At 44.7% G+C, this 27,430-nt stretch overlaps 1 protein-coding gene across 2 annotated transcripts in view; it reads right to left on the bottom strand.

Moving 5' to 3' along the window:
- Positions 1 to 27,430, bottom strand: part of hspa12a (heat shock protein 12A) — a 157,781-nt gene that overhangs the window by 81,968 nt on the left and 48,383 nt on the right. The window contains exons 2-3 of one of the 2 annotated variants that reach the window (XM_070874974.1): positions 15,912 to 15,994; positions 937 to 1,064 (exon numbers count right to left, since the gene is read on the bottom strand). In XM_070874974.1, the coding sequence (XP_070731075.1) occupies positions 937 to 1,064; positions 15,912 to 15,994 (211 nt within the window). Of the gene's footprint in view, positions 1 to 936; positions 1,065 to 14,740; positions 14,903 to 15,911; positions 15,995 to 27,430 lie in introns of those variants that run through there. The other variant, XM_070874976.1, reaches the window with a different exon arrangement.

Genomic DNA, 27,430 nt, shown 5'->3' with positions numbered 1-27,430 from the left:
GCTCAGGTGGATGTAAAAGATCCTCTGGCACTATTTTGAAGAAGAGCAGGGGAGTTATTCGCAGTGTCCTGGCCAATATTTATCCCTCAATCAACATCACTTAAAAAAAACAGATTATCTGGTCATTATCACATTGCTGTTTGTGGGAGCTTGTTGTGCAAAATTTACCTGCTGCGTTTCCTACATTAATGACCACACTTTTTTTTAAAGTACTGCATTGGCTGTAAAGCACTTTTGGACACCTTGAGGTCATAAAAGGTGCTATATATATAAAAATGCAAGACTTTCCTTTCTTTTTCTTACATATCTCTCTTCCATATCTGTGGGAGAAAACTGCACATTTTAGGGGCAGCACTTGCAGATATAAAAGGGGGGCACAAAAGCCACAACCTTTGAATTATGAGGAGAAATTCATCCAGATTATGGGCTGACAACAATACAGGGAATGGGGAAGGATAAATTTGGCGTGTCACTCAAGCACACATCCAGTATCCTTTGCTTTTTGTTGCTTAACTCCTTATTTACTCACTCATTCATTCCCCCACACCACATTGCAGCATTTCAGTGTTAAGACACAGTAAAAAAAAAGATTTGCAGACAGTACAGTTTTAATTTTGTAGATTTTAGAAATATATGTGTTTTAAAAAAAGAGAAGTACATGTGGCTTTAAAAGATATTTTTCAGTCTTCTTGTGGTGTCTGATATATGCAGACATTCATCAACACGCTTAAGGATCCATTTCAACAAGATGCAATTGTCTTTTTGGAAAACAGAAACACTGCACGAACATCTTGCTAAACATTTAAATGAGTGGAATCCCTGCTCTTGCCGGAAGTTTTCCATTACCTACCACACTCCCCAGTCTCTGAGATCTTACAGCCATCATCTACAAAAACAGCTGGAAAATCAGCAGTGCCTCTGCATTGCAGCACTTACCTCATTATGTGAATGCACTCAGGGTCCCTAGCGAAGCTGTAAGCGTATCCACTGGAAGTCGTGCCAAAATCAATAGCTACCACCACAACAAATGACTGCTGCAGGGACACAGCTTGTTCAGAGTCTTTCTGTAAGAAGAAACATCTTTGTGAGAAAATTAATTTTAATACAGATCGTTTTCATTATTATTAGTAGCTGCTGCTCAAGCTTTGTTAGAATTATTTACTTTATATTAATTACCCTCAAAATGGAATCATTTTATTTGTGGTTATTTTTGTAGCTGATGAAGCCCTGAGTCAACTTTATCGAGCTATCTTTCTCTGGCCTGACATATTAATGTTAGGAGAAGACCATACGTTAAGGACAGGCTAAAAGGTCTATAAAGCAATGGAAAGAGGGGCCACTTCTCAGGTCACTGTGACAGTAACAGAGTAATGCCTTGCACAACCAGCCCATGACAATTCCAACCAGTTCCCCATAATCAATTTGATATGCTGAAGGATTCTCAAAATGTTTCACAACCTTCGTGTGTTAAAGGTATGAATGAAAGTTATGTTTTTATTATAATGACTCTGGCAACACATTCAACTTCGAGAGTCAGTAAATATTTAAGGGTTATTGGTAATCCAGGCGCTGGTACCTATAGACTGCAACTTGGGGTCAGCACACACAGTTATACTGTCAATTCTTGCATTGCTGTTAGCTTGCGGCAATGGGTCTCGCTAAATGTGCCCTTGCACTCACATACAGAACTGTGCTCGGCAGCTTCTGAATGCCGCTTAAATACTGACGTTAGGTGAGAGCCGGTGCCAAGGTGAGAGCAGTAGCCAAGAATATGTGCGGTTCCACAGAGCAGAGCATGGGGTTGCGCTGACCGACAACAGATAGTTATCATCATATCATCATCATAGGCAGTCCCTCGGAATCGAGGAAGACTTGCTTCCATTCTTAAAATGAGTCCTGAAGTGGCTGAACAGTCCAATACAAGAGCCACATTCCCTGTCACAGGTGGGGCAGATAGTCGTTGAGGGTAAGGGAGTGTGGGACAGATTTGCCGCATGCTTTTTCCGCTTCCTGCGCTTAATTTCTGCATGCTCTCGGCAATGAGAGTCGAGGTGCTCAACGCCTTCCCAGTTATACTTCCTCCACTTAGGACGGTCTTTGGCCAGGGACTCCCAGGTGTCGGTGGGGATGTTGCACTTTATCAGGGAGGCTTTGAGGGTGTCCTTGTAACGTTTCCTCTGCTCACCTTTGGCTCATTTGCCATGAAGGAGTTTCGAGTAGAGCATTTGCTTTGGGAGTCTCGTGTTTGCATGTGGACAATGTGGCCTGCCCAGCGGAGCTGATCAATTGTGGTCAGTGCTTCAATGCTGGGGAGGTTAGCCTGGTATCATCAGATAGAAGGCTCGATGGAATGCAGCACAGTCAGAGAAGCAGAAGAGAAGCCAAACGTGGGGGCAGATGGAAGACTGTAAAAATATTGGATAGAGAAACATGGCTGCACTTGCATGTGCTCCTGAGGATGGTAAAAAAACAGCATAAAGGTGTAATGATTTCTCAGGTTTTCCATTTATGAAGATATGGAAAACATTGAAATACAATAGGATCAAGGCTCCAAAAGTAGATTGGGGAAGTAGTGGGTCGGGGAATGAATGGTTCACCAGGCGTGTCAGACCCACACCCACCGATTCCCACCCTGAGCTAAAATCGGGGCTGTTGATTTCTTCTTCTCTTCTTAGGCAGTCCCTCAGAGTCGAGGATGACTTGCTTCCACACTAATATGAGTTCTCAGGTGACTGATGAGTCTAATGCGGGTCCTACAGTCTCTGTCACAGGTGGGGCAGACGGTGGTTGAAGGAACGGGTGGGAGGGGTGCTTGGGTTGTTGCAAACAGCAGAAGGAGCGCATGACAACTGTGTTGATTTAGTATCCCTACGGCATACTCCACAGTAGTTCAGTGGCAGCATGGTATTTGCACTCTACTGCTATGTGGTAGCTTCTAACTGGGTTCATCAACTATGGCTGCAAAAGGGTAGCCCTGGTCTCCTAATAGCTTTCTGTTTGTGATTTTCAGGGCCATCAAATAAAGGAAGCAGGGTGGAATGAATCGTAACGTTAGCATCACTGCTGCTCGCTGAATAAAGGGCATTAACATGCAAGGTCACATTTCTGTAGTCTAATTCCTGCACCAACACATTAACGGAATGGTACCCTTCCTGTTGATATGTGCATGGGAGGTTAAGATGCCTGCCGGAGAGTAAAAGTTCTGTGCCTTCTTTAGTTGACATTTTCTTTCCACGGTAACATTGATAAAGGTATATCCACCGGCAAACCTGACTTCAATCACTTGCCTTTTGCAGGAATAAATTGCAGATTGACTTATTCGGCAGATTACCATGTTACATTTTTGAAGTTTATTTGCTCTTTTTTAGTATATTTATTTTTGGCTTCTATGTCCCAGACGACTGTCATAGACAAGTCTCAGCTCCTGATGTCCCAGAGTGTTTTCACTTGATTAGATATCTAGGTAAATTTGTAACATGACCAAGGATTAAGCAGAGACCCTCTTCAGCTTATTTCAGCTTTTGGTTTTCCATGTGCAGTCAAATGATCTTCCTTGTCTTTGTGAAGGCAGCAAAATAACACTACACTAGAATTTAATTCAGGTTTTAACTTCCAAACAGTAAGAGAAAGAAAGAAAGAAAGACTTGAATTTATATAATGCCTTTCACGTTCCAAAGCAATTTACAGCCAATCAAGTACTTTTTTTGAAGTGCAATCATTGTTGTAATGTAGGAAATGCAGTCGCCAATTTGTGCACAGCAAGCTCCCTCAAACAGCAATGTGAGAATTACCAGATAATCTGTTTTTGTTATGTTGATTGAGGGATAAATATTGGGCAGGGTACCGGCAAGACCTTTGCTGCTCTTGCTGGAAATAGTGTCATGGCACCTGAGGCAGACAGGGCCTCGGTCTACTGTATTATCCAAAAGACAGCACTTCCAACAATGCAGCACTCCCTGAGTAATGCACTGGCATGTCAGCCTAAATTATGTGATCATGTCCTTAGAGTGGGACTTGAACCCATGGCCTTCTGACTCAGAGGTGAGAGTGCAAGCACTGAGCCATGGCTGATACCTTATAGTAACGATAACGCAACATATTTATTTAACAGTAGTTATTAAGCTGCAGACTGATTTATTTGGCAGATTACCAAGTTACATTTTTGACATTTCTTCTTTTTTATGCAGTAGAAAATAAATAATTATCATACGTTGTGCTAACCCAATGTCCTAGGGGGAGTATTTGCTAATGCTGTTGGGGAGAGGTTAAATTAATATGGCAGGGGGATGGGAATCTATGCAGGGAAACAGAGGGAAGTAAAATGGGGGCAGAAGCAAAAGATTGAAAGAAAAAAAGTAAAAGTGGAGGGCAGAGAAACCCAAGGCAAAAATCAAAAAGGGTCACATCACAGCAAAATTCTAAAGGGACAAAGTGTATTAAAAAGTCTGAAGGCTCTGTGCCTCAATGCGAGGAGTATTCGTAATAAGGTGGATGAATTAACTGCGCAGGCAGCTATTAACGAATATGATATAATTGGGATTACGGAGACATGGCTCCAGGGTGACCAAGGCTGGGAACTCAACATGCAGGGGTATTCAACATTCAGGAAGGATAGACAGAAAGGAAAAGGAGTTGGGGTAGTGTTGCTGGTTAAAGAGGAAATTAATGCAAAAGTAAGGAAGGACATTAGCTTGGATGATGTGGAATCTGTATGGGTAGAGCTCCGGAACACCAAAGGGCAGAAAACGCTAGTGGGAATTGTGTACAGACCACCAAACAGTAGTAGTGAGGTTGGGGACAGCATCAAACAAGAAATTAGGGACGCGTGCAATAAAGGTACAGCAGTTATCATGGCCGACTTTAATTTACATATAGATTGGGCTAACCAAACTGGTAGCAATACGGTGGAGGAGGATTTCCTGGAGTGTATTAGGGATGGTTTTCTAGACCAATATGTCAAGGAGCCAACTAGAGGGCTGGCCATCCTAGACTGGGTGATGTGTAATGAGAAAGGACTAATCAGCAATCTTGTTGTGCGAGGCCCCATAGAGAAGAGTGACCATAATATGGTAGAATTCTTTATTAAGATGGAGAGTGATACAGTTGATTCAGAGATTAGGGTCCTGAACTTAAGGAAAGGTAACTTCGATGGTATGAGATGTGAATTGGCTAGAATAGACTGAAAAATGATATTTAAAGGGTTGACGGTGGATAGGCAATGGCAAACATTAAAAGATCACTTGGATGAACTTCAACAATTGTACATCCCTGTCTGGAATAAAAATAAAACGGGCAAGGTGGCTCAACCGTGGCTAACAAGGGAAATTAAGGATAGTGTTAAATCCAAGGAAGAGGCATATAAATTGGCCAGAAAAAGCAGCAAACCTGAGGACTTGGAGAAATTTAGAAATCAGCAGAGGAGGACAAAGGATTTAATTAGGAGGGGGAAAATAGAGTATGAGAGGAAGCTTGTTGGGAACATAAAAACTGACTGCAAAACCTCTATAATATGTGAAGAGAAAAAGATTAGTGATGACAAACGTGGTCCCTTGCAGTCAGAATCAGGTGAATTTATAATAGGGAACAAAGAAATGGCAGACCATTTGAACAAATACTTTGGTTCTGTCTTCACGAAGGAAGACACAAATAATCTTCCGGTTATAAAAGGGGTCGGGGGGTCTAGTAAGGAGGAGGAACTGAGGGAAATCCTTATTAGCCAGGAAATTGTGTTGGGCAAATTGATGGGATTGAAGGCCGATAAATCCCCAGGGCCTGATGGACTGCATCCCAGAGTACTTAAGGAGGTGGCCTTGGAAATAGTGGATGCATTGACAGTCATTTTCCAACATTCCATTGACTCTGGATCAGTTCCTATAGAGTGGAGGGTAGCCAATGTAACCCCACTTTTTAAAAAAGGAGGGAGAGAGAAAACAGGGAATTATAGACCGGTCAGCCTGACATCGGTAGTGGGTAAAATGATGGAATCAATTATTAAGGATGTCATAGCAGTGCATTTGGAAAGAGGTGACATGATAGGTCCAAGTCAGCATGGATTTGTGAAAGGGAAATCATGCTTGACAAATCTTCTGGAATTTTTTGAGGATGTTTCCAGTAGAGTGGACAAGGGAGAACCAGTTGATGTGGTACATTTGGATTTTCAGAAGGCGTTCGACAAGGTCCCACACAAGAGATTGATGTGCAAAGTTAGAGCACATGGGATTGGGGGTAGTGTACTGACATGGATTGAGAACTGGTTGTCAGACAGGAAGCAAAGAGTAGGAGTAAATGGGTACTTTTCAGAATGGCAGGCAGTGACTAGTGGGGTACTGCAAGGTTCTGTGCTGGGGCCCCAGCTGTTTACACTGTACATTAATGATTTAGATGAGGGGATTAAATGTAGTATCTCCAAATTTGCGGATGACACTAAGTTGGGTGGCAGTGTGAGCTGCGAGGAGGATGCTGTGAGGCTGCAGAGCGACTTGGATAGGTTAGGTGAGTGGGCAAATGCATGGCAGATGAAGTATAATGTGGATAAATGTGAGGTTATCCACTTTGGTGGTAAAAACAGAGAGACAGACTATTATCTGAATGGTGACAGATTAGGAAAAGGGGAGGTGCAAAGAGACCTGGGTGTCATGGTACATCAGTCATTGAAGGTTGGCATGCAGGTGCAGCAGGCGGTTAAGAAAGCAAATGGCATGTTGGCCTTCATAGCAAGGGGATTTGAGTACAAGGGCAGGGAGGTGTTGCTACAGTTGTACAGGGGATTGGTGAGGCCACACCTGGAGTATTGTGTACAGTTTTGGTCTCCTAACCTGAGGAAGGACATTCTTGCTATTGAGGGAGTGCAGCGAAGGTTCACCAGACTGATTCCTGGGATGGCGGGACTGACCTATCAAGAAAGACTGGATCAACTGGGCTTGTATTCACTGGAGTTCAGAAGAATGAGAGGGGACCTCATAGAAACATTTAAAATTCTGACGGGGTTAGACAGGTTAGATGCAGGAAGAATGTTCCCAATGTTGGGGAAGTCCAGAACCAGAGGTCACAGTCTAAGGATAAGGGGTAAGCCATTTAGGACCGAGATGCAGAGGAACTTCTTCACCCAGAGAGTGGTGAACCTGTGGAATTCTCTACCACAGAAAGTTGTTGAGGCCAATTCACTAAATATATTCAAAAAGGAGTTAGATGAGGTCCTTACTACTAGGGGGATCAAGGGGTATGGCGAGAAAGCAGGAATGGGGTACTGAAGTTGAATGTTCAGCCATGAACTCATTGAATGGCGGTGCAGGCTAGAAGGGCCGAATGGCCTACTCCTGCACCTATTTTTTATGTTTCTATGTTTCTATTCCATCAAATCTGGATCAGTTCCTATGGACTGGAGGGTAGCTAATGTAACACCACTTTTTAAAAAAGGAGGGAACGAGAAAACAGCCTGATATCAGTTATGGGGAAAGTGTTGGAATCAATTATTAAAGATGAAATAGCAGCGCATTTGGAAAGCAGTGACAGGATCGGTCCAAGTCAGCATGGATTTATGAAAGGCAAATCAAGCTTGACAAATCTTCTGGAATCTTTTGAGGGTGTAACTGGTAGAGTGGACAAGGGAGAGCCAGTGGATGTGATATATTTGGACTTTCAAAAGGTTTTTGACAAGGTCCCACACAAGAGATTGGTGTGCAAAATTAAAACACATGGTATTGGGGGTAATGTACTGACGTGGATAGAGAACCGGTTGGCAGACAGGAAGCAGAGAGTCGGGATAAACGGGTCCTTTTCAGAATGGCAGGCAGTGACCAGTGGATTGCCGCACGGCTCAGTGCTGGGACCCCAGCTCTTTACAATATACATTAACGATTTAGATGAAGGAATTGAGTGTTATATCTCCGAGTTTGCAGATGAAACTAAGCTGGGTGGTGGTGTGAGCTGTGAAGGAGGATGCTAAGAGGCTGCAGCGTGACTTGGACAGGTTAGGTGAGTGGGCAAATGCATGGCAGATGCAGTATAATGTGGATAAATGTGAGGTTATCCACTTTGGTGGCAAAAACATGAAGGCAGAATATTATCTGAATGGCGGCAGATTAGGAAAAGGGGAGGTGCAACGAGACCTGGGTGTCATGGTACATCAGTCATTGAAAGTTGGCATGCAGGTGCAGCAGGCGGTGAAGAAGGCAAATGGTATGTTGGCCTTCATAGCTAGGGGATTTGAGTATAGGAGCAGGGAGGTCTTACTGCAGTTGTACAGGGCCTTAGTGAGGTCTCACGTGGAATATTGTGTTCAGTTTTGGTCTCCTAATCTGAGGAAGGACATTCTTGCTATTGAGGGAGTGCAGCGAAGGTTCACCAGACTGATTCCCGGGATGGCAGGACTGACATATGAGGAGAGACTGGATCGACGAATCTGTATTTACTGGAGCTAAGAAGAATGAGAGGGGATCTCATAGAAACATAAAAAACTCTGACGGGTCTGGACAGGTTAGATGCAGGAAGTATGTTCCCAATGTTGGGGAAGTCCAGAACGAGGGGTCACAGTCTAAGAATAAGCGGTAAGCCATTTAGGACTGAAATGAGGAGGAGCTTCTTCACTCAGAATAGTTAACCTGTGGAATTCTCTATTGCAGAGAGTTGTTGATGCCAGATCGTTAGATATATTCAAGAGGGAGTTAGATATGGCCCTTACGACTAAAGGGATCAAGGGGTATGTAGAGAAAGCAGGAAAGCAGTACTGAGGTGAATGATCAGCCAAGATCTTATTGAATGGTGGTGCAGACTGAAAGGGCTGAATGGCCTGCTCCTGCACCTATTTTCTACGTTTCTATGTTTCTAAACTATAATAAGTAATATTCTTATGTAACAGTTCTTTTTTCACCGCCTACGCTGGTCACGCCTCCACAGGCAGATCGTCTGAGTGAAGAGCTCAATGTTGGGCCACCTGCTTCGTGGCACTGGCCCTCAAATAAGTCCCAGTAAGAGGGAATTGGATAGGACTAAGGGAAAGCGGTGGGGGGGTGGGGCGGGGGAGGGGAGGGCAATCGCAACTCTTTGTAGAGTCAAAGGAGCAATCCTGTTCCTCCTGGCTCCATAGGAATGGCTTCTTCACCCAAAAAATTAACTTACCTTTCCTTGGAGGATGTGGAACTATTGAAGAAGCTTAAGCAGGGTAGACCCGATGCCTGCCCCACTCATTGCTGATTAATTTCTGAACGGAGTCCATCAACTAGTGTCAGACCCCTAATTTACTTATTAAAGGGCCTTAACACCTATTTTAGGCTTCCGCATGAGATGTCAAAAAGAGGGCCCGATAAATTTAACAGTGGGCTTAATGCCTGTGCAGATTGGGCATAGGCTGTCCCACTGCTAAATTGGTATGCTTTATGCCCGTTTTACGTCCGAAATACAGGCGCAACGCAAAACAATTTCTATCCCACTGATTAGTAAAAGGCAGGCAGGCTGATAAATACTTTTAAAAAAATAATCAGACTGAGCAAATCATTGGTAGGTTTTCTTTTAACAACAATCACATATTTCACAAGGTGTCTGTTATGTATGCAACACTATGTAACCAGCATTTTACCACCACCAAAGGGCGTATATGTTGGAGTCCCAAGGAATCCCAGCATGCCTGGGAGCACTGTATATAAGCAGGCCTCCCATGCTTAACCATCACTCTGGAGTTAGAATAAAGAGACTAAGGTCACACTTACTCACGTCTACAGTACTCAGTCACATTGCTTTATTCAAGACATAACAACTGGCGACAAGATAACGAACCATGCAGAGAACTGTTGGTATCCTGGAGAAAATCTTAGAAAGGGACGATTGAGAGGCCTTTGTGGAGCGACTCGACCAATACTTCGTGGCCAACGAGTTGGAAGGAAGTGCGAACGCTGCCAAACGAAGGGCGATTCTCCTCACCGTCTGCGGGACAACAACCTATGGCCTCATGAAGAATCTTCTAGCTCCGTTGAAACCAACAACAAAATCGTATGAAGAACTGTGTACGCTGGTCCGGGAGCACCTAAATTCAAAGGAGAGCGTTCTGATGGCAAGGTATCGATTTTACACAAGTCAATGGTCTGAAGGCCAGGAAGTGACGAGCTACGTCGCCGAACTAAGGCACCTTGCAGGACATTGCTAATTCGATGGATTCCTGGAGCAAATGCTAAGAGACTTTCTTGTGCTTTGCATTGGCCATGAGGTTATTCTTCACAAACTATTGACTGTTTAAACACCGAACCTGAGCAAAGCCATAACGATAGCCCAGGCATTTATGTCCACTAGCGATAACACCAAACAAATTTCGCAGCATAAAGATGTTTCAGCAAGTACTGTACACAAAGTAACATCGTTTTCAGGCAGGAATGCATATGGCAGAATGTACACGCCTGCAGCTGCACGACCTCAGATGACTCAGAATCCGCCATCAAGTGTGAATGCAAGGCAATTAACACCTTGTTGGTGCTGCGGAGGTGATCATTGAGCCCATCAATGCCGCTTCAAACACTATGCGTGCAAAGGCTGTGGAACAATAGGATACCTCCAGCGAATGTGCGGATGAACTGCAAATTCTGCAAACCACCACGTTGCAGAGGAAGACCGATCCATGGCGGATCAAACTGAACTAGAGACTCGAACCGAGGAGGCAGAAGTGTATGGGGTACACACCTTCAACACAAAATGTCCACCAATCATGTTAAAAGTTGAACTGAACGGAATTCCAGTATCCATGGAATTGGACACGGGTGCGAGTCAGTCCATCATGAGCAAAAAGGCCTTCGACAGACTGTGGAGCAACAAGGCACACAGGCCAAGCTGAGCCCTATTCATACCAAGCTGAGAACTTACTCGAAAGAACTGATCCCTGTAATTGGCAGCGCAGCAATAAATGTCTCCTATGATGGAGCAGTGCATGAACTACCACTATGGATTGTACCAGGAGATTGCCCCGCACTGTTCGGCAGAAGCTGGCTGGGAAAAATCTGCTGGAACTGGGACGACATCTGAGTGCTTTCGTCCGTCGACGACGCCTCATGTGCCCAGGTTCTGAGCAAGTTTCCGTCGTTGTTTGAGCCAGGCATTGGAAGTTTCTCGGGGGTAGGAAGGTGCAGATCCACTTGATTCCCGGTACACAACCCATCCACCACAAGGCACGGGCTGTGCCATATATGATGCGAGAGAAAGTGGAGATCGAGCTAGACAGGCTGCAACAAGAGGGCATCATCGCGCCAGTGGAATTCAACGAGTGGGCCCGTCCGATTGTTCCGATTCTCAAGGGCGATGGCACGGTCAGAACTTGTGAGGACTATAATGTAACGATTTAACCGTTTTTCGCTGCAGGACCAGTACCCGCTACCTAAGGCAGCTGACCTATTTGCGATGCTGGCAGGAGTAAAGACATTCACCAAGTTGGACCTGATCTTGGTCCATATGACGCAGGAGCTGGCGGAATCGAAAGGCCTCACCTGCATCAAAGGTCTGTTCATCTACAATCGATGCCCGTTTGGGAGTCGATTGGCCACGGCAATTTTTCAAAGGAACATGAGAGTCTGCTAAAGTCGGTTCCGCGCACCGTGGTTTTCCAGGACAACATATTGATCACAGGTCAGGACACCATCGAACACTTAAAGAACCTGGAAGAGGTTCTAAGTCGGCTAAATCATGTGGAACTCTGGTTGAAATGCTCGAAGTGTGTTTTCCTGGCGCCAGAGGTCGAGTTCTTAGGGAGAAGAATTGCGGCAGACGGCATCAGACCCACCGACGCCAAAACGGAGGCCATCAAGAACACGCCGAGACCACAGAATGTGACGGAGCTGCAGTCGTTCCTGGGACTCCACAATTATTTTGGTAATTTCCCACCCGGGTTAAGCACCTTGCTAGAACCTCTACACATGTTGCTACGTAAGGGAGATGACTGGGTATGGGGGAAATCATGAGACAGCTTTTGAGAAAGCCCAAAATCTGTTATGTTCCAGCAAACTGCTTGTCTTGTATGATCCATGTAAACATTTAGTGCTAGCTTGCAATGCGTCTGCGTATGGGCTCGGGTGTGTGTTACAACAAGCGAACGAATCGGGAACATTGCAACCGGTCGCTTATGCGTCCAGGAGCTTGTCCAAGGCCGAAAGGGCCTACAGCATGATTGAAAAAGAAGCTCTGGCATGCGTATACGGGGTAAAAAAAAATGCATCAGGATCTGTTTAGGCTTAAGTTTGAGCTAGAAACTGACCATAAGCCGCTCATATCGCTATTCTCAGAGAGCAAAGGTATCAATACCAATGCCTCTGCTCGCATCCAAAGATAGGCGCTCACGCTGTCTGGATACAACTATGTAATTCGCCACAGGCCAGGCACAGAGAACTGCTCTGACGCCCTCAGTCGGCTACCATTGCCCACCACCGGGGTGGAAATGGCACATGCATTTGAAAAGGAAAAATCACCCGTTACGGCCCGCCAGATTAGGACCAGAACCAGCCAGGATCCTTTACTTTCCCTTGTAAAAAACTGTGTCCTCCATGGGAGCTGGTCCAGCGTCCCAGCGGAGATGCATGAAGAGATCAAGCCGTTCCAGCGGCGTAAAGACGAAATGTTCATACATTTGTGCGGTAATCACGTGGTTTGCCCAAGAAAGGCAGGGAAGCGTTCATACGTAACCTACACAGCACCCACCCAGGCATAGTAATGATGAAAGCTATAGCCAGATCCTATGTGTGGTGGCCCGGCATCGACTCAGATTTGGAGTCTTGCGTGCGCCAATGCAAAACTTGCTCTTAACTGAGCAATGCACCCAGGGAGGCACCGCTAAGTTTATGGTCATGGCCCTCCAAACCATGGTCTAGGATCCACGTTGACTTCACTGGCCTGTTCCTAGGCAAAACGTTCTTGGTTGTTGTGGCTGCTTATTCAAAATGGATTGAGTGTGTGATAATGTCTGTAAGCACATCCACTACCACCATCGAAAACCTACGAGCCATGTTTGCCACGCACGGCCTGCCTGAGATCCTTGTCAACGACAATGGGCCGTGCTTTACCAGCGCTGAATTCAAGGAATTCATGACCCGCAATGGGATCAAGCACATCACATCTGCCCCGTTCAAGCCCGCATCCAACGGTCAGGCAGAACGAGCAGTCCAAACCATCAAGAAAAGCTTGAAACACATGTATCGGAAGGCTCCCTGCAGACCCACCTGTCCCGAGTCCTGCTCAGCTACCGCACTAGACCCCACTTGCTCATCGGGGTTCCCCCAGCCGAGCTGCTCATGAAAAGGGCACTCAAAACAAGGCTCTCTCTTGTCCATCCTGATCTCCATGATCACATCGAGGGCAAGCGGCATCAACAAAGCATGTACCATGATTGCACAAATTTGTCACGCGATATTGAAGTCAATGACCCTGTATTTGTACTCAACTATGGATATGGTCCCAAATGACTTGCTGGCACTGTCATAGCCAAAGAAGGGAGTAGAGTGTTTCAGGTCAAACTCACAAATGGACTAACTTGCAGAAAGCATTTGGACCAAACCAAACTGCGATTCACAGACAGCCACGGGCAACCTGAAGAGGACGCCACCCACTTCGACCCTCCGACACACACACACGTGGCAACCGACGTCACGATTGACCAGGAAGCTGAACTCATCATCCCCAGCTGCCCAGCAAGGCCAACTGTGCAACAGCTCAGCGAAGGCTCAACCAACTCATCTGCATCTGCATTTGTACCGAGACGATCGAATAGGGCGCGGATCGTCTCAACCTGTAAATAAGTGTACTATTGACTTTGGGAGGGAGTGATGTTATGTATGCAACACTATGTAACCAGCATTCTACTGCCACCAGAGGGCGTATCTGTTGGAGTCCCAAGGTATCCCAGCATCCCTTGGGAGCACTGTATATAAGCAGGCCTCCCATGTTGTACCAACACTTTGGAGTTAGAATAAAGAGTCTAAGGTCACACTTACTCACGTCTACAGTACTCAGTCACATTGCTTTATTCAAGACATAACAGTGTCTGTATTTAAATTGATTGAACGGCTTGGCTATTCACTCAGACACTTATCTTCAGACTAACAGATTAATTGCTGCATTGTATCGAGTTAAGATGGATTATGATTTCTGTGAGTGCAGCTGGTTTTTAACCTTGGCAGAACTGAAGTAGCCAACTCCAAGCTCAAGCTTAGCAAATTTACATCATTTTTGTCTCCGGCATCTGCAGTCGCTTGCAGTGGTCTGGAAGGAACCTGTTGGATAGAAGCTTAATGTCATAGTGACTTTCACAGCTATGGAAAGATCTGTCCCAGTGCTTGAAGTTGGTGGTAAATTAGCCTGTAATAACTGCCAGCGTCTGCCCTCTCAAGTGGATGTAAAAAATCCCAGGGCACTATTCGAAGAACAGGGGCATTTTCTTGGGCCGATATATTTTTGTGCATTTGCGCATTCCATTAGCGGGCACTAACGGGGAGCAAATGTGTTGTGACCGGGCGTGGCACTGACAAGAACTCCCGCCGTATTGGGCAGGAGTTTAGCGGCAGCGCTACAGCGTTGCGCCCCGATCTCCTGCGCCCAGAGATCGTGACATCATCGTTGTGCGCATCGCGCCCCCCCCCAGACCCGAAATTCACTTTTGACCCCGCAGCAGCACCGGGTGAAAACACTGACAGCTGCAGGAGGAGTGGATTGGGCGGCCGGCTGTTCCCTGGGCGATAATTGAAGGTGAGCTGGCTGAGATAAGTAAAAAAACACGTACCTTTGATGCTGACCGTTCTTCCATATTCTTCGCGACATCCTGCCCGCGATCATTCAGCTCGGCACTCTCTTTGATCGCGCGGGTTTGCTGTTCCCTTGATGGTCCAGGTAGGTGTTTTTTTAATTTGCAGAGCCTGCAGTGATGGTCCTTCACATTAAGGGCCCTTGGTACGTGGCAGCGCTGTACGGCCCAGTGTGCAGCGCTGCTGAAGTTAGTGCTCCAAGAAGGAAGTGGAACGCTTGATTTAGTGCTCCACTCCCTTCCTGGTGCGCTAAAGTCAATTTTTTGACAGTGGGAAAAAAATAGCGCCCGGCACTAAAATTTCCGCCTCTCAAAAGTTACTGCCCCTAACGGGATGATAATCAATTTCTCCCCCTTGATGTCTTGGCCAACATTTATCCCTCAATCAACAACTTTTACTTCATTGCTGTTTGTGGAATCTTGCTGATAGGCTGCGGCATTTCCTACCTTACAACAGTGACTACACTTCAAAAGTACTTCATTTGCTGTAAAGCTTTTTGGGACATCCTGAGGACATGAAAGGTGCTATATAAATGCAAGTCTTGCTTTTTTTTCATTCCTGTTTCCTTGCAATAGGTCCATTTTTTATGGGCAAGGCGCATGGTAGTGGCGGGGCATTTTGTCCAAAGTCCTGAAATTCAGCATGGGATCTTTTCATAAATATACTATTTAAATAAGGTCGGTTTACTCTCATAGTACATTCTCATTCAGACTCCAAAAAATTTCATGTTGCAAAATTGGGCATGTCACATGTGCGGTGTGTGAGGCTGATTTCCAACCTGTCACTGATGAGGCCCTGCATCACGGACAAAGCCTCAAAGAGCTTAGGTCTCAATTTTATCAAGTTGCCTCTAACCAGTAATCAGTATTACATGGAGTTACCGGCTTCTACAATTGATTATATATTGAACAATACCTATTAAAAACATATTAATCATAAACATTACACATAAATATATCCAGACTTGGAACAATTCTACATCACTACATCAGCACAAAATACCATAAAGTAGATGCCTTGATTGTTATTAACATCATTAATAAGACCATTATTGCCAACTATTAATTATGCTCTGACTCAGATCTCAAACAGCAATAAAATATCAAAAGAAATGGGAACGGTTTGTAGAGAAAGGAAGCATGCTCTTACCGGAGATATTGAAGGGCTAAGTGGAGTGATGCCAGGGTCTCCCAGGCTTTTAGCTGGCGATGAGTAAGTTGAAGAGACATTTTCTGTAGAGAGGGATAAGCATCGTTAGGTCATGGTTTAATCTTTCAAAAAAAATTGCAAAGAGAACACAGTATTAAAAAACAATATTGACATCTGAGAAATAATCTGCTTTTATTACATTTATAAGTTAAAATTTCTGGGAAAAACACTGCAAATGCTGCTTGGATAAAGGCTCTACAGCTGAAATGCTAACATATCATTTCTCTTTATAGATGATGATGGACCTGCTGTGCATTTTATCTTTTTATTTCTGTTTTATATGCTATTTGAACCATGTCCTAAGTCTTCTGAATTTGAATTTGGATTCAAATTTGGTTCTGATCTCAATTACTCAGAGACCTAAATCTGAAATTGAATTCAGTTTGTTTCCTAAATAGAAAACATTTCTTCCTGCAAGCAGGTTCACATTGTGACTGCCACAGCAGTGTCACTGTGCTTACCTGGAACAAGCAGAGATGCTACTAAAAGTGACCAAGGTAGAATCATTCAAACAGGCCAATTGTGGAAATGAAACTCAGGAGAGATGTAGTACGGGCAGCTGAATCGATATCGCCCGTTTTACACCATCGCCCAAAGTCTAAATTACCCCCAATAAGTATTCAAAAATCTGACTCAGAACTGCTAATAATAAGGCAGTAAAGAGCTTAGGATCACTGATTTCTTAGTGATTTAGTAAGTTTTATGACATTTTATGTTATTGTTCGGGCCCCAGTCGACCACAGTGCCCAAGTGGACAGCCACAACTAATTGAAAATGCTGCCCTCCTGGTTTTTCCGTGTTATGTGCTGCTATCCCTATGTCCTTATGTTTTTATTCCAGCAATGGGCTGATTAGAGGCCCAATAAAAATGGAGGCCCATGTTTTGCACTGCCTTCAGCGGCAGCTCTCAAGAACTAAGAACATGTGGGCCGAGGACATAGTTGGGGTCAAGGAGTTTGTATTCTTTCTATTGACAACTGCTGGCAGCAATGGCAGGGCGCTGCATGGATACTGCCGACAACATATTGTGAAGGTAAAGCCACCTTTGCACATCCTTTTCCAGCGTGTGAATTTAACAACAATGAAAGTAAATTGCCAACAATAAAAAATATCTGCTCTTCAACCTCACCAGAGTTGTTAGTTTAGTGAAAGGGCTCAGTGCTACTAACTGTGACCAATGGATTAACAGGAGCAAATGCTACCTGCTTGTGGATTGCAGTTTTATTTTGATGCCTTTGAAGCTAGAGAATTATAATAGTATACTTCCTGTCAGCATCCTCTTGACTGAGGCCTTCACAAGTACAGTGTTTCGGAATGAGCAGCAGTGATTTTTTTGATGAGCTTTTTGAACATTTCAAGATGTATCATTTAGTTGTATAAATTTACAGCCATCTGAAGCAATTATATTTTTCCGTTCGTAACAAAGGGACCATCTGTAGCTGCCAGTTTCCAACGCAGAACAAACTACAATTGTTCACTTCCCAAAACATACTTTCCAAAATAAAATTGATAGTGTCACAGTCTATACAAATCATTTGCCCCCTCCCTCCCGCATCTTGTGAAAATTTAGAATGTCAATTTTTTTTAATTATAAAATTGGTTACAAAGAAATTAATGGTGTTTGTAAAAGCTAAGCTTATAAAACAAGTAGAATGATTGCTGTCTGATGAACACTGCTGCAAAATGCGCATGTGCAGATGTTGGACATTGTAATGTATTTGCTTCATGGGTTCTTTGCTTAAGAATTCATAGCATCACATTGCTATTAAGAACTAGTTGGTTTATTAACAAAGGTTTAACAATCACACTACACATTACCAGTTCATCCACCAGACTTACAACTGCATACCTCATCATGGATGACCTAGACCCAACTGGTTGGGGTTTTATTGAGTCTTGTGAACATCACGTGACCGGCTAAGCCACTCATGATGCAACAGTGCTACACCTATTTTTAGTTGACCATTAATACAAGTGACCCCTTATTAGAGGGGCACTAAACCGACAAATAAACAAATGAATTTTTAGACATTAAGTGGCTAAAATTAAAATTTGGTTGCCGGGGCAACAGCGCTACAAACCTGTGAGCAACCTCACAGGTGCATACATTACAGGCATGTTCTCAGCTGTGAAGCTTTCCTGAGCCAAATAGTCTACTGCCAGTGACAGTAAAGGAACACATATGAAGAATGAGGTCCTGGGGAGGTAACGGAGGCTGGCAGTTTCTGTAGCACTGCACCATGGTAAGGAGCCAGAACGCCCTCAGAAGGGTCACAGGAAGGGAGAAAATCAAAGAAAAAAAGGGCCCTTTGAAAAAGCAGAAGCTCTCTGGTATTGATTGTTTCCTGAGATAAAAGATCAGCCTGCTTGCTAACAAAGAGCTGGCAGTGAAGTGGTGCAGTGTACGATGGTTAACATAAATTAGAATATTTTGACGAAATGTCATTTGGATGCACTGCCTGGAATTAGCTCCATCTTGTATATATTAGACTATGACTATAAAGTACGTCAACATATTATAACAAACAATTACAGTTAAAATAATTTTCAAAATCACATACAGAAATGAGAAGATCTGTTTTCTTGATTTTTATGTATGAGTTCTAATATAACGTAAAAAATACCTTATGATCAACAGTTGATGAACACTCAGAAGCACTATAAATGTGATAAAAGGAGCAGGGTTTTAATTGTCAATTATCCTTTGACTGACCTAGTAAATGTCTATCACCCCAAATGAAGCTGGATATATGCCCTGCTTCACTCTCGGACTGGTTCAATGTTCATCAACACAGTAAACATAACTGGAACAAGATGCTGTTGCTAATAATGACACAAGTTAACCTGTACTGCATTTATCATCGGGTAGATTCTGCTATGCAGTGCTTAGACGAGCAGGCAGGCATTGGGTGCAGGAGGTTTGCAGAATTTGGAGAGCAGGCCTTGTGTACACTGCTTCCCGGGCTGCTGTTCTGTAGTCTGCTTCATTGAGTGAGCTAAGGCGCAACAAAGGTTCACCAGACTGATTCCTGGGATGGGAGGATTGTCCTATGAGGAGAGATTGAGTAGACTAGGCCTATATTCTCTAGAGTTTAGAAGAATGAGAGGTGATCTCATTGAAACATACAAAATTCTTACAGGGCTCGCTAGGGTAGATGTAGGGAGGATGTTTACCCTGGCTGGAACCAGGGATCACAGTCTCAGAATAAGGGGTCGGTCATTTAGGACTGAAATGATGAGAAACTTCTTCACAGAGAGTGGTGACTCTTTGGAATTCTCTACCCCAGAGGGCTGTGGAGGCTCAGTCTTTGAGTATATTCAAGACAGAGATTGATAGATGTTTGGGTATTAAGGGAATCAAGGGATATGGGGATAGTGCAGGAAAGTGGAGTTGAGGTAGAAGATCAGCCATGATCTCATTGAATGGCAGAGCAGGCTTGAGTGGCTGAATGGCCTACTCCTGTTCCTAATTCTTATGTTTTATATTCCTACCTTGTACCTTAGCTTCATTAAGGCCGCAGATTTTGGTGCATAGCTATTTAAGTAAATAACTAGTTCAATTAGGTGGCTTTTTCCACCAGGATTGTTCATTTTTCCTTGGAATGAGAGTAAGGGAAGCTCCATGGGAAAAATAGTCCTTAGTAGTGTTTACGTTCCTGCTTTTAGAAAATTATTTTATAAATTTCTGACATTGTTATTGCTAATATATTTTGCAACAATATTTGGGGGCCAATTTTTACTTACTCCTTATGGCAAGTTTGTTTTTAAAGTACCTCAAGTACAGTACCTAATGACTGAAGTGGTGCAAGATGAAGGAAGGTAAGCCAGGGAGATCAGCAGGCCCCAGACCATCTGCAGACCTTGGCACACCTTTATGCCAATGACCTAGGACAGCTTGCTCCAGTTCAGCAGGGAGCCAGTTGCAGAGTTTTGCCATCTGCAGCAAGGACACCTACATTCAAGTTGCAATATATTGATGGCGTTGCCAGTGTTTTCAAGACTACCACTGCCCTCAACTGTTAAAGTTACTGGCTAATTCCCTGTAGCACTACAGTATCAGCTAATGTGTCGTTGTCCATATAAGATCAAACAAGTGACTGGTACGTTAGGCATGGCCAGTACTTTCATTTTCTTTCCCACTGAATAAATGACATGACTGTCCAATGTCACCACACTGCTGAATTTCCCAATATACATGGTCTCATTGACGGCTGTCATGTGCCAACCTGGATGTTCATGAGTGACTATATTTTATTAAGTCGGTTGACATGTGCAGCTCCTATGAGCTGCGTATGGCAAGGTTCAATTGTAAGGTACAGCTTGGCTGTATGCCATGCTGAGGTATGGGTATACACGTGGTGCAATGAAAGAGCTGTAACGTTGTACGATAGTTAGACAGGGACAAGCAACAAAGGTTGATGAGCAACACTTGGAATCTGGTCAATTAGACGCCATTTGTTGAGAGACGTTTCTGTAGATTAGCAAATATTCGTAAATACCTAGCCAATTTTGATTAACCTCACATGATATCAAGAAACAGCAGAGTGCACTGGACACAGCAAAGGCTACAAGCCCCAATAACATTCCAGCTACAGCACTAAAGGCTTGTGTTCCCGAACTAGCTGTGGCTCTAACCAAGTAGTTCCAGTGCAGCTACAACACTGGCATCTATGCAACAACGTGGAAAATTGTCCAGGTATGTTCTGTCCATGAAAGGCAGAAACAAATCCAGGCAGGCCAATTATTGCCACGTGAGCCTATTCCCAATCATTAACAAAGTAATGGAAGGTGTCATCAACAGTACTATCCAATAACCTCCTCACCAATGCTCAATGTGGGTTCCACCAGAACCACTCGGCTCCAAGCTTAGGCTGATAGATGACAATTACCATTCACGCAGCACATGTAGCATCGACAAGGCACAAGTCAGGAGTGTGATGAAATACTCTCCACCTGCCCGGATGGGAGCAGCTGCAACAAAACACAAGCTCAATACCACCTGGAAGAAAGCAGTTTGCCTGATCGGCACCCCATCCGTCACCTGAAATATCTACTCCCTTCATCACCGGCATACTATGGCTGCAGTGTGCACTATCTACAGGATACACTGCCACAACTCGCCAGGGCTTCTTCAGCAGCACCTCCCAAACCGCCATCTCGGATAAGGGCAGCAGGTGAATGGGAACATCTGCACCTTCAAGTTACCCTCCAACTCAAACACCAAGTCCCAACTTAGTCATATATCACCGCCATTCCTTCATCGCCGCTGGGTCAAAGTCTTGGAGCTCCCTACCTAATAGCACTATGGGAGTACCTTCACCACACGGACTGCAGTGGTTCAAGAAAAAAACTCACTACCTTCTCAAAGGCAATTCGGAATGGACAATAAATGTTGGCCTTGCCAGCGATGCCTGTGTTCCGAGACTGAATTTTTAAAAAGCTTGTATCATTAGGGAGATCAGCTTATCGAAGTCAGGAATAACTTATTCATTAGACATCTGTAGTTTGACTGGTGCTTAGAATTCCCAAATATACGCGATATAAAAGGTTCTAGCCTTTCTAATATGCTTTTTGTTTTGCCTGTGGTTAAGTTAAACAAAGCCACAGCTTTCTGAGAGTTGTCCATTGGTGTTTTGTGAAATAATTTTGTTCAGTTTCCACCTGCAATTTAGTGTTTATCACATCTCACAAATTACTGATGAATAGCACGACTGTGTGCTTGTATAGACTTATATATGTAGTAACAGGTAGGCAGATTTGTAACATGTATATATATAAAAAAGGACACTATTCACGATGCAGAACTGACTGTGCTGTTCTGCTGCTTTCATCTGCCTTTGCTTCTAGGAACACCTGTGCTATCAGCGTTAGTCGCAGGAACACCTGTGATATCAGTGTCTGTCCCAGGAACACCTGTGCTATCAGCGTTAGTCCCAGGAACACCTGTGATATCAGTGTCTGTCCCAGGAACACCTGTGCTAGCAGCGTTAGTACCAGGAAAACCTGTGCTATCAGTGACAGTCCCAGGAACACCTGTACTATCAGCGTTAGTACCAGGAACACCTGTGCTATCAGTGACAGTCCCAGGAACACCTGTGCTATCAGCATTAGTCCCAGGAACACCTGTGCTATCAGTATCAGATCCCAGGAACACCTGTGCTATCAGCATTAGTCCCAGGAACACCTGTTTTCTCAGTGCCAGTCCCAGGAATACCTGTGCTATCAGTGTCTGTCCCAGGAACACCTGTGCTATCAGTGTCAATCCCAGGAACACCAGTGCTATCAGCGTTAGTACCAGGAAAACTTGTGCTATCAGTGTCAGTCCCAGGAACACCTGTGCTATCAGTGTCAGTCCCAGGAACACCTGTGCTATCAGCATTAGTCCCAGGAACACCTGTGCTATCAGTGTCAGTCCCAGGAACACCTGTGCTATCAGCATTGTCCCAGGAACACCTGTTTTCTCAGTGCCAGTCCCAGGAATACCTGTGCTATCAGTGTCAGTCCCAGGAACACCTGTGCTCTCAGTGCCAGATCCAGGAACACCTGTGCTCTCAGTGCCAGTCCCAGGAACACCTGTGCTATCAGTGTCTGTCCCAGGAACACCTGTGCTATCAGTGTCAGTCCCAGGAACACCTGTGCTATCAGTGTTAGTCCCAGGAACACCTGTGCTATCAGTGACAGTCCCAGGAACCCCTGTGCTATCAGTGTCAGTCCCAGGAACACCTGTGCTATTAGCGATAGTCCCAGGAACACCTGTGCTCTCATTGCCAGACCCAGGAACACCTGTGCTATCAGTAACACTCCCAAGAACACCTGTGCTATCAGTGTCAGTCCCAGGAACACCTGTGCTATCAGTGTCTGTCCCAGGAACACCTATGCTATCAGTGTCTGTCCCAGGAACACTTATGCTATCAGTGTCAGTCCCAGGAACACCTGTGCTATCAGCGTTAGTCCCAGGAACACCTGTACTCTCAGTGTCAGTCCCAGGAACACTTGTGCTATTAGTGTCTGTCCCAGGAACACTTGTGCTATTAATTTCTGTTCCAGGAACACCTGTGCTATCAGCGTTAGTCCCAGGAACACCTGTACTCTCAGTGTCAGTCCCAGGAACACTTGTGCTATTAGTGTCTGTCCCAGGAACACTTGTGCTATTAGTGTCTGTCCCAGGAACACCTGTGCAATCAGTGTCAGTCCTAGGAACACCTGTACTATCAGTGCCAGTCCCAGGAACACCTGTGCTCCCAGTGTCTGTCACAGGAACACCTGCACTATCAGCATCAGTCCTAGGAACACCTGTACTATCAGCATTAGTCCCAGGAACACCTGTACTATCAATGTCAGTCCCAGGAACACCTGTACTATCACAGCATTAGTCCCAGGAACACCTGTGCTCCCAGTGTCAGTCCCAGGAACACCTGTGCTCCCAGTGTCTGTCCCAAAAACACCTGTACAATCAGTGTCAGTCCTAGGAACACCTGTACTATCAGTGTCAGTCCCAGGAACACCTGTGCTCCCAGTGTCTGTCCCAGGAACACCTGCACTATCAGCATCAGTCCTAGGAACACCTGTACTATCAGCATTAGTCCCAGGAACACCTGTACTATCAATGTCAGTCCCAGGAACACCTGTACTATCAGTGTCTGTCCCAGGAACACCTATGATATCAGTGTCAGTCCCAGGAACACCTGTGCTATCAGTGTCTGTCCCAGGAACACCTATGCTATCAGTGTCAGTCCCAGGAACACCTGTGCTATCAGCGTTAGTGCCAGGAACACCAGTACTCTCAGTGTCAGTCCCAGGAACACTTGTGCTATTAGTGTTTGTCCCAGGAACACTTGTGCTATTAGTGTCTGTCCCAGGAACACCTGTGCCATCAGTGTCAGTCCCAGGAACACCTGTGCCATCAGTGTCAGTCCCAGGAACACCTGTGCTATCAGTGTCAGTTCCAGGAACACCTGTGCCATCAGTGTCCATCCCACTAACACCTGTGCTATCAGTGTCTGTCCCAGGAACACCTATGCTATCAGTGTCAGTCCCAGGAACACCTGTGCTATCAGCGTTAGTCCCAGGAACACCTGTACTCTCAGTGTCAGTCCCAGGAACACTTGTGCTATTAGTGTCTGTCCCAGGAACACCTGTGCAATCAGTGTCAGTCCCAGGAACACCTGTGCCATCAGTGTCAGTCCCAGGAACACCTGAGCTATCAGTGTCAGTCCCAGGAACACCTGTACTATCAGTGTCAGTCCCAGGAACACCTGTGCTCCCAGTGTCTGTCCCAGGAATACCTGCACTATCAGCATCAGTCCTAGGAACACCTGTACTATCAGCATTAGTCCCAGGAACACCTGTACTATCAATGTCAGTCCCAGGAACACCTGTACTATCACAGCATTAGTCCCAGCAACACCTGTGCTCCCAGTGTCAGTCCCAGAAACACCTGTGCTCCCAGTGTCTGTCCCAGGAACAGCTGTACTATCAGTGCCAGTCCCAGGAACACCTGTATTATAAGCATCAGCCGCAGGAACACCTTCCTCCTTATGCACTGAATCTTGCCACTCCAAGTTACCAGTTAACAGGAAACTGAGCCCACGCCATCCCTGTTTCCATTTGGCCTTTGTGTCCCCTGGAGCTCCCACTTCACCCATGTGCTCCATTCTTGGCCCAACGTTTCACATTACAGAACTTGCTTGGAACACCACGGGAGGTCCATTAGTTGTTAAATAATGACAATTAACAGTAAAACAATGATCGCATTCTGTGATAGACTGATCTAAGGTATGATACTCCTGCTTGACATTCAGCCTCTGGGGTGTGCTGACATTGACATTTGAGGCCTGTGTAGATCAAAAGCTCCCCGATTAAAAGCCAATTAACTGATTTAAGACTGTAGTCATTTATTTTAGGTTTCCAATTAACCAGATAAAACAAGACTCACAAAAGGGTAGAATGCTGTATTCTGTAAAAGCCTTAGCCTTTTTAAAATGCATTCTGTTTTGGCAATCCTGATTGTTCCACAAATCCGTGTGATTTCAGCTATTTTACTGAAAAGATGTTTTGTTAAATGATTTCTTTCAGTTGCCAGTTGCACTTTAATGATCATCACATTTCACACATTATTCATGGATAGTAAATTGAAAACTAATTACTTGCAATACAAGCCATCGGTTAATACTTTTTGTTTCTCAAAAGAATGTTAACTAATTGGCCAAAACAAATACCTATTTAAATGTAATCCTTTTGATCACAAATAGCAATTATTTTCATTCAATGCAATCAATGAAGATTGCTTTTTAGTAGCACAAGCAAGCTGTGAAATTACTTTCTATTCATCGGGTGTATTTTTAATTAACTAAGTAAAATACTGTCAAAATGTTACGAATAATTTGATTAAAGAGCTCTTTTAGATTCTAGAAATATCTCATATAATAGACAAGGAAAATAAATACACAGGCTTTCAAATCTTTACTGTCTCAGCAAGGACACAAGCCAGAAATTATTCTAGTGAAAGTGTGTTAAAAAGTGATAATCCAAGGAATTTCAATCATAAGAACATCAGAAATAGGAGCAGGAGGAGGCCATTCGGCCCTTCAATCCATTCAATATCATGGCTGATCTTCTACCTCAACTCCACCTTCCCGCACTATCCCCACATCCCTTGATTCCCTTAGTATCAAAACATTTATCAAACTCTGTTCTTGAATATATTCAACGACTGAGCCTGCACAGCCCTCTGCGGTAGAGAATTCCAAAGATTCACAACTCTTTGAGTGAAGAAATTTCTCCTCAGCTCAGTCCTAAATGGCCAATCCCTTATCCTGAGACTGTGACTCCTGGTTCTAGACTCCCCAGCCAGGGGAAACATCCTCCCAGCATTTACCCTGTCAAGCCCTTTAAGAATATTATATGTTTCAATGAGATCACATCTCATTCTTCTAAACTCTAGGGAATATAGGCCTAGTCTACTCAATCGCTCCTCATAGGACAATCAATGTTCTCATAGTTTGAAGGTACTGTGTACAATATGGCCAGCATTCTATTATTATGCACAGACACACATTCTGGTATGGTTGGATCCAGTTAGCAGTGTATGGGACAGTAGATCAATTATTGAATTTAAGTGTAGACATTTGGGGGTGGAAATTCGGTCGCGCCTCAGTTGGGGCGGTGTCCCGGGTGGAGCAGTAAATTTTGCGCTGGCAAATGGTTTGCGTCTGTCGCTGCAAAATTCATCAGCTGTGCCCGGAGTTTGGAGCGGGGCGCTAAGGGAGGTGTTACCTCTTTTAGGGCGCTAGGCTGGCTATGCAAGGGAAAATCCCGAGCTATACAGCTGGCCTCGGAACGCCATAACAGGCCTGCGGATTGGGAACCTGTAAAAACCCCACCAAAAACATTCCGAATACATAGCTCACGCCACCACAACATAAATCGCAAAAAAATGTTTTTAAACAATCATACTTACCTCAGGTCAACATTACTTATCTCACTGCGGCTGCTGCAGCTCGGACCGCCAGCTTTCATAGGCGGTCCCAGCATGGCACGCTACGGAGCGCTAAGGGTCGGGCGGCAACCAAAAATCGAGCTGCTGTCACAACCAGGGGCGTTGCACACTGGCTCGCCTCTCCCTGGCGGTACTGCTCCGCACCCCGTCGATACCGGCACCGAATGTCCCGGCGGGGCATTAAGAGGGGCAACAGAAGTCCGAATTTCCACCCCTTGGACTCGTACAGATACCAACTGAAAGGAAATTTCCTCGGAGCTGCTGCTCCTCCATCTCCTTAACTTTATCGGAAGTGTGGCATGAATTTCATTTGCGCACTTAAGTGGGGTTTCCGCCACACTTTGCAACAGCATTATGGCAGCGGGGCGGGAGCAGATCTGAGGAAATTCTGGGCCCAGCTGGTGTGCTTTGATGGGAATTTTGTTTCTGAGGAGGTGGAGGTGCTCGCTACTGTAACTATTGTCCCTTACAAAGAACAGTGACTGCACATCCAAGTAATTACTTGGCTGTGAAATGTTTTTGGCATGTCCTGAGGAATGTGAGAAGAGCTATGTCAAACACAAGTCCTTCTTTTGCAAGGAAGGAAAATTATACAGCACAGACTGAAAGCATAGCCTCACCCCAATGTGAAGCAGTCCACCCCTCACAAAGTGCTGCAGTGCTGGTTTGGAGGACAACATGGGTATCTGAACAGCGCCAGTACAGCCATTATTCTGCTGATTACATCAAAGAAATATAGAAATACTTTGCATGAACAACTGGCGGAAACATATGGAGTTGAATTCCTGCGGGATTTCTCCTCTTGTTGCTGTAACTTCTGGGTAAAATCCACAGAAACCCTGGAGAAACAATGGAAATTCAACCCCTATGTTGAGAACACTGCTTCATTTAAAATTCTTGGTTTTCAAATGTCCCTATATAAAATAAACTTTAATATTTCATAATAAATCTCAGGGAAATG

The sequence above is a fragment of the Pristiophorus japonicus genome, chromosome 3 (assembly GCF_044704955.1).
Source record: "Pristiophorus japonicus isolate sPriJap1 chromosome 3, sPriJap1.hap1, whole genome shotgun sequence".
Lineage (NCBI taxonomy): Eukaryota > Metazoa > Chordata > Chondrichthyes > Pristiophoridae > Pristiophorus > Pristiophorus japonicus.
This window is presented reverse-complemented; position numbering and strand designations above follow the sequence as displayed.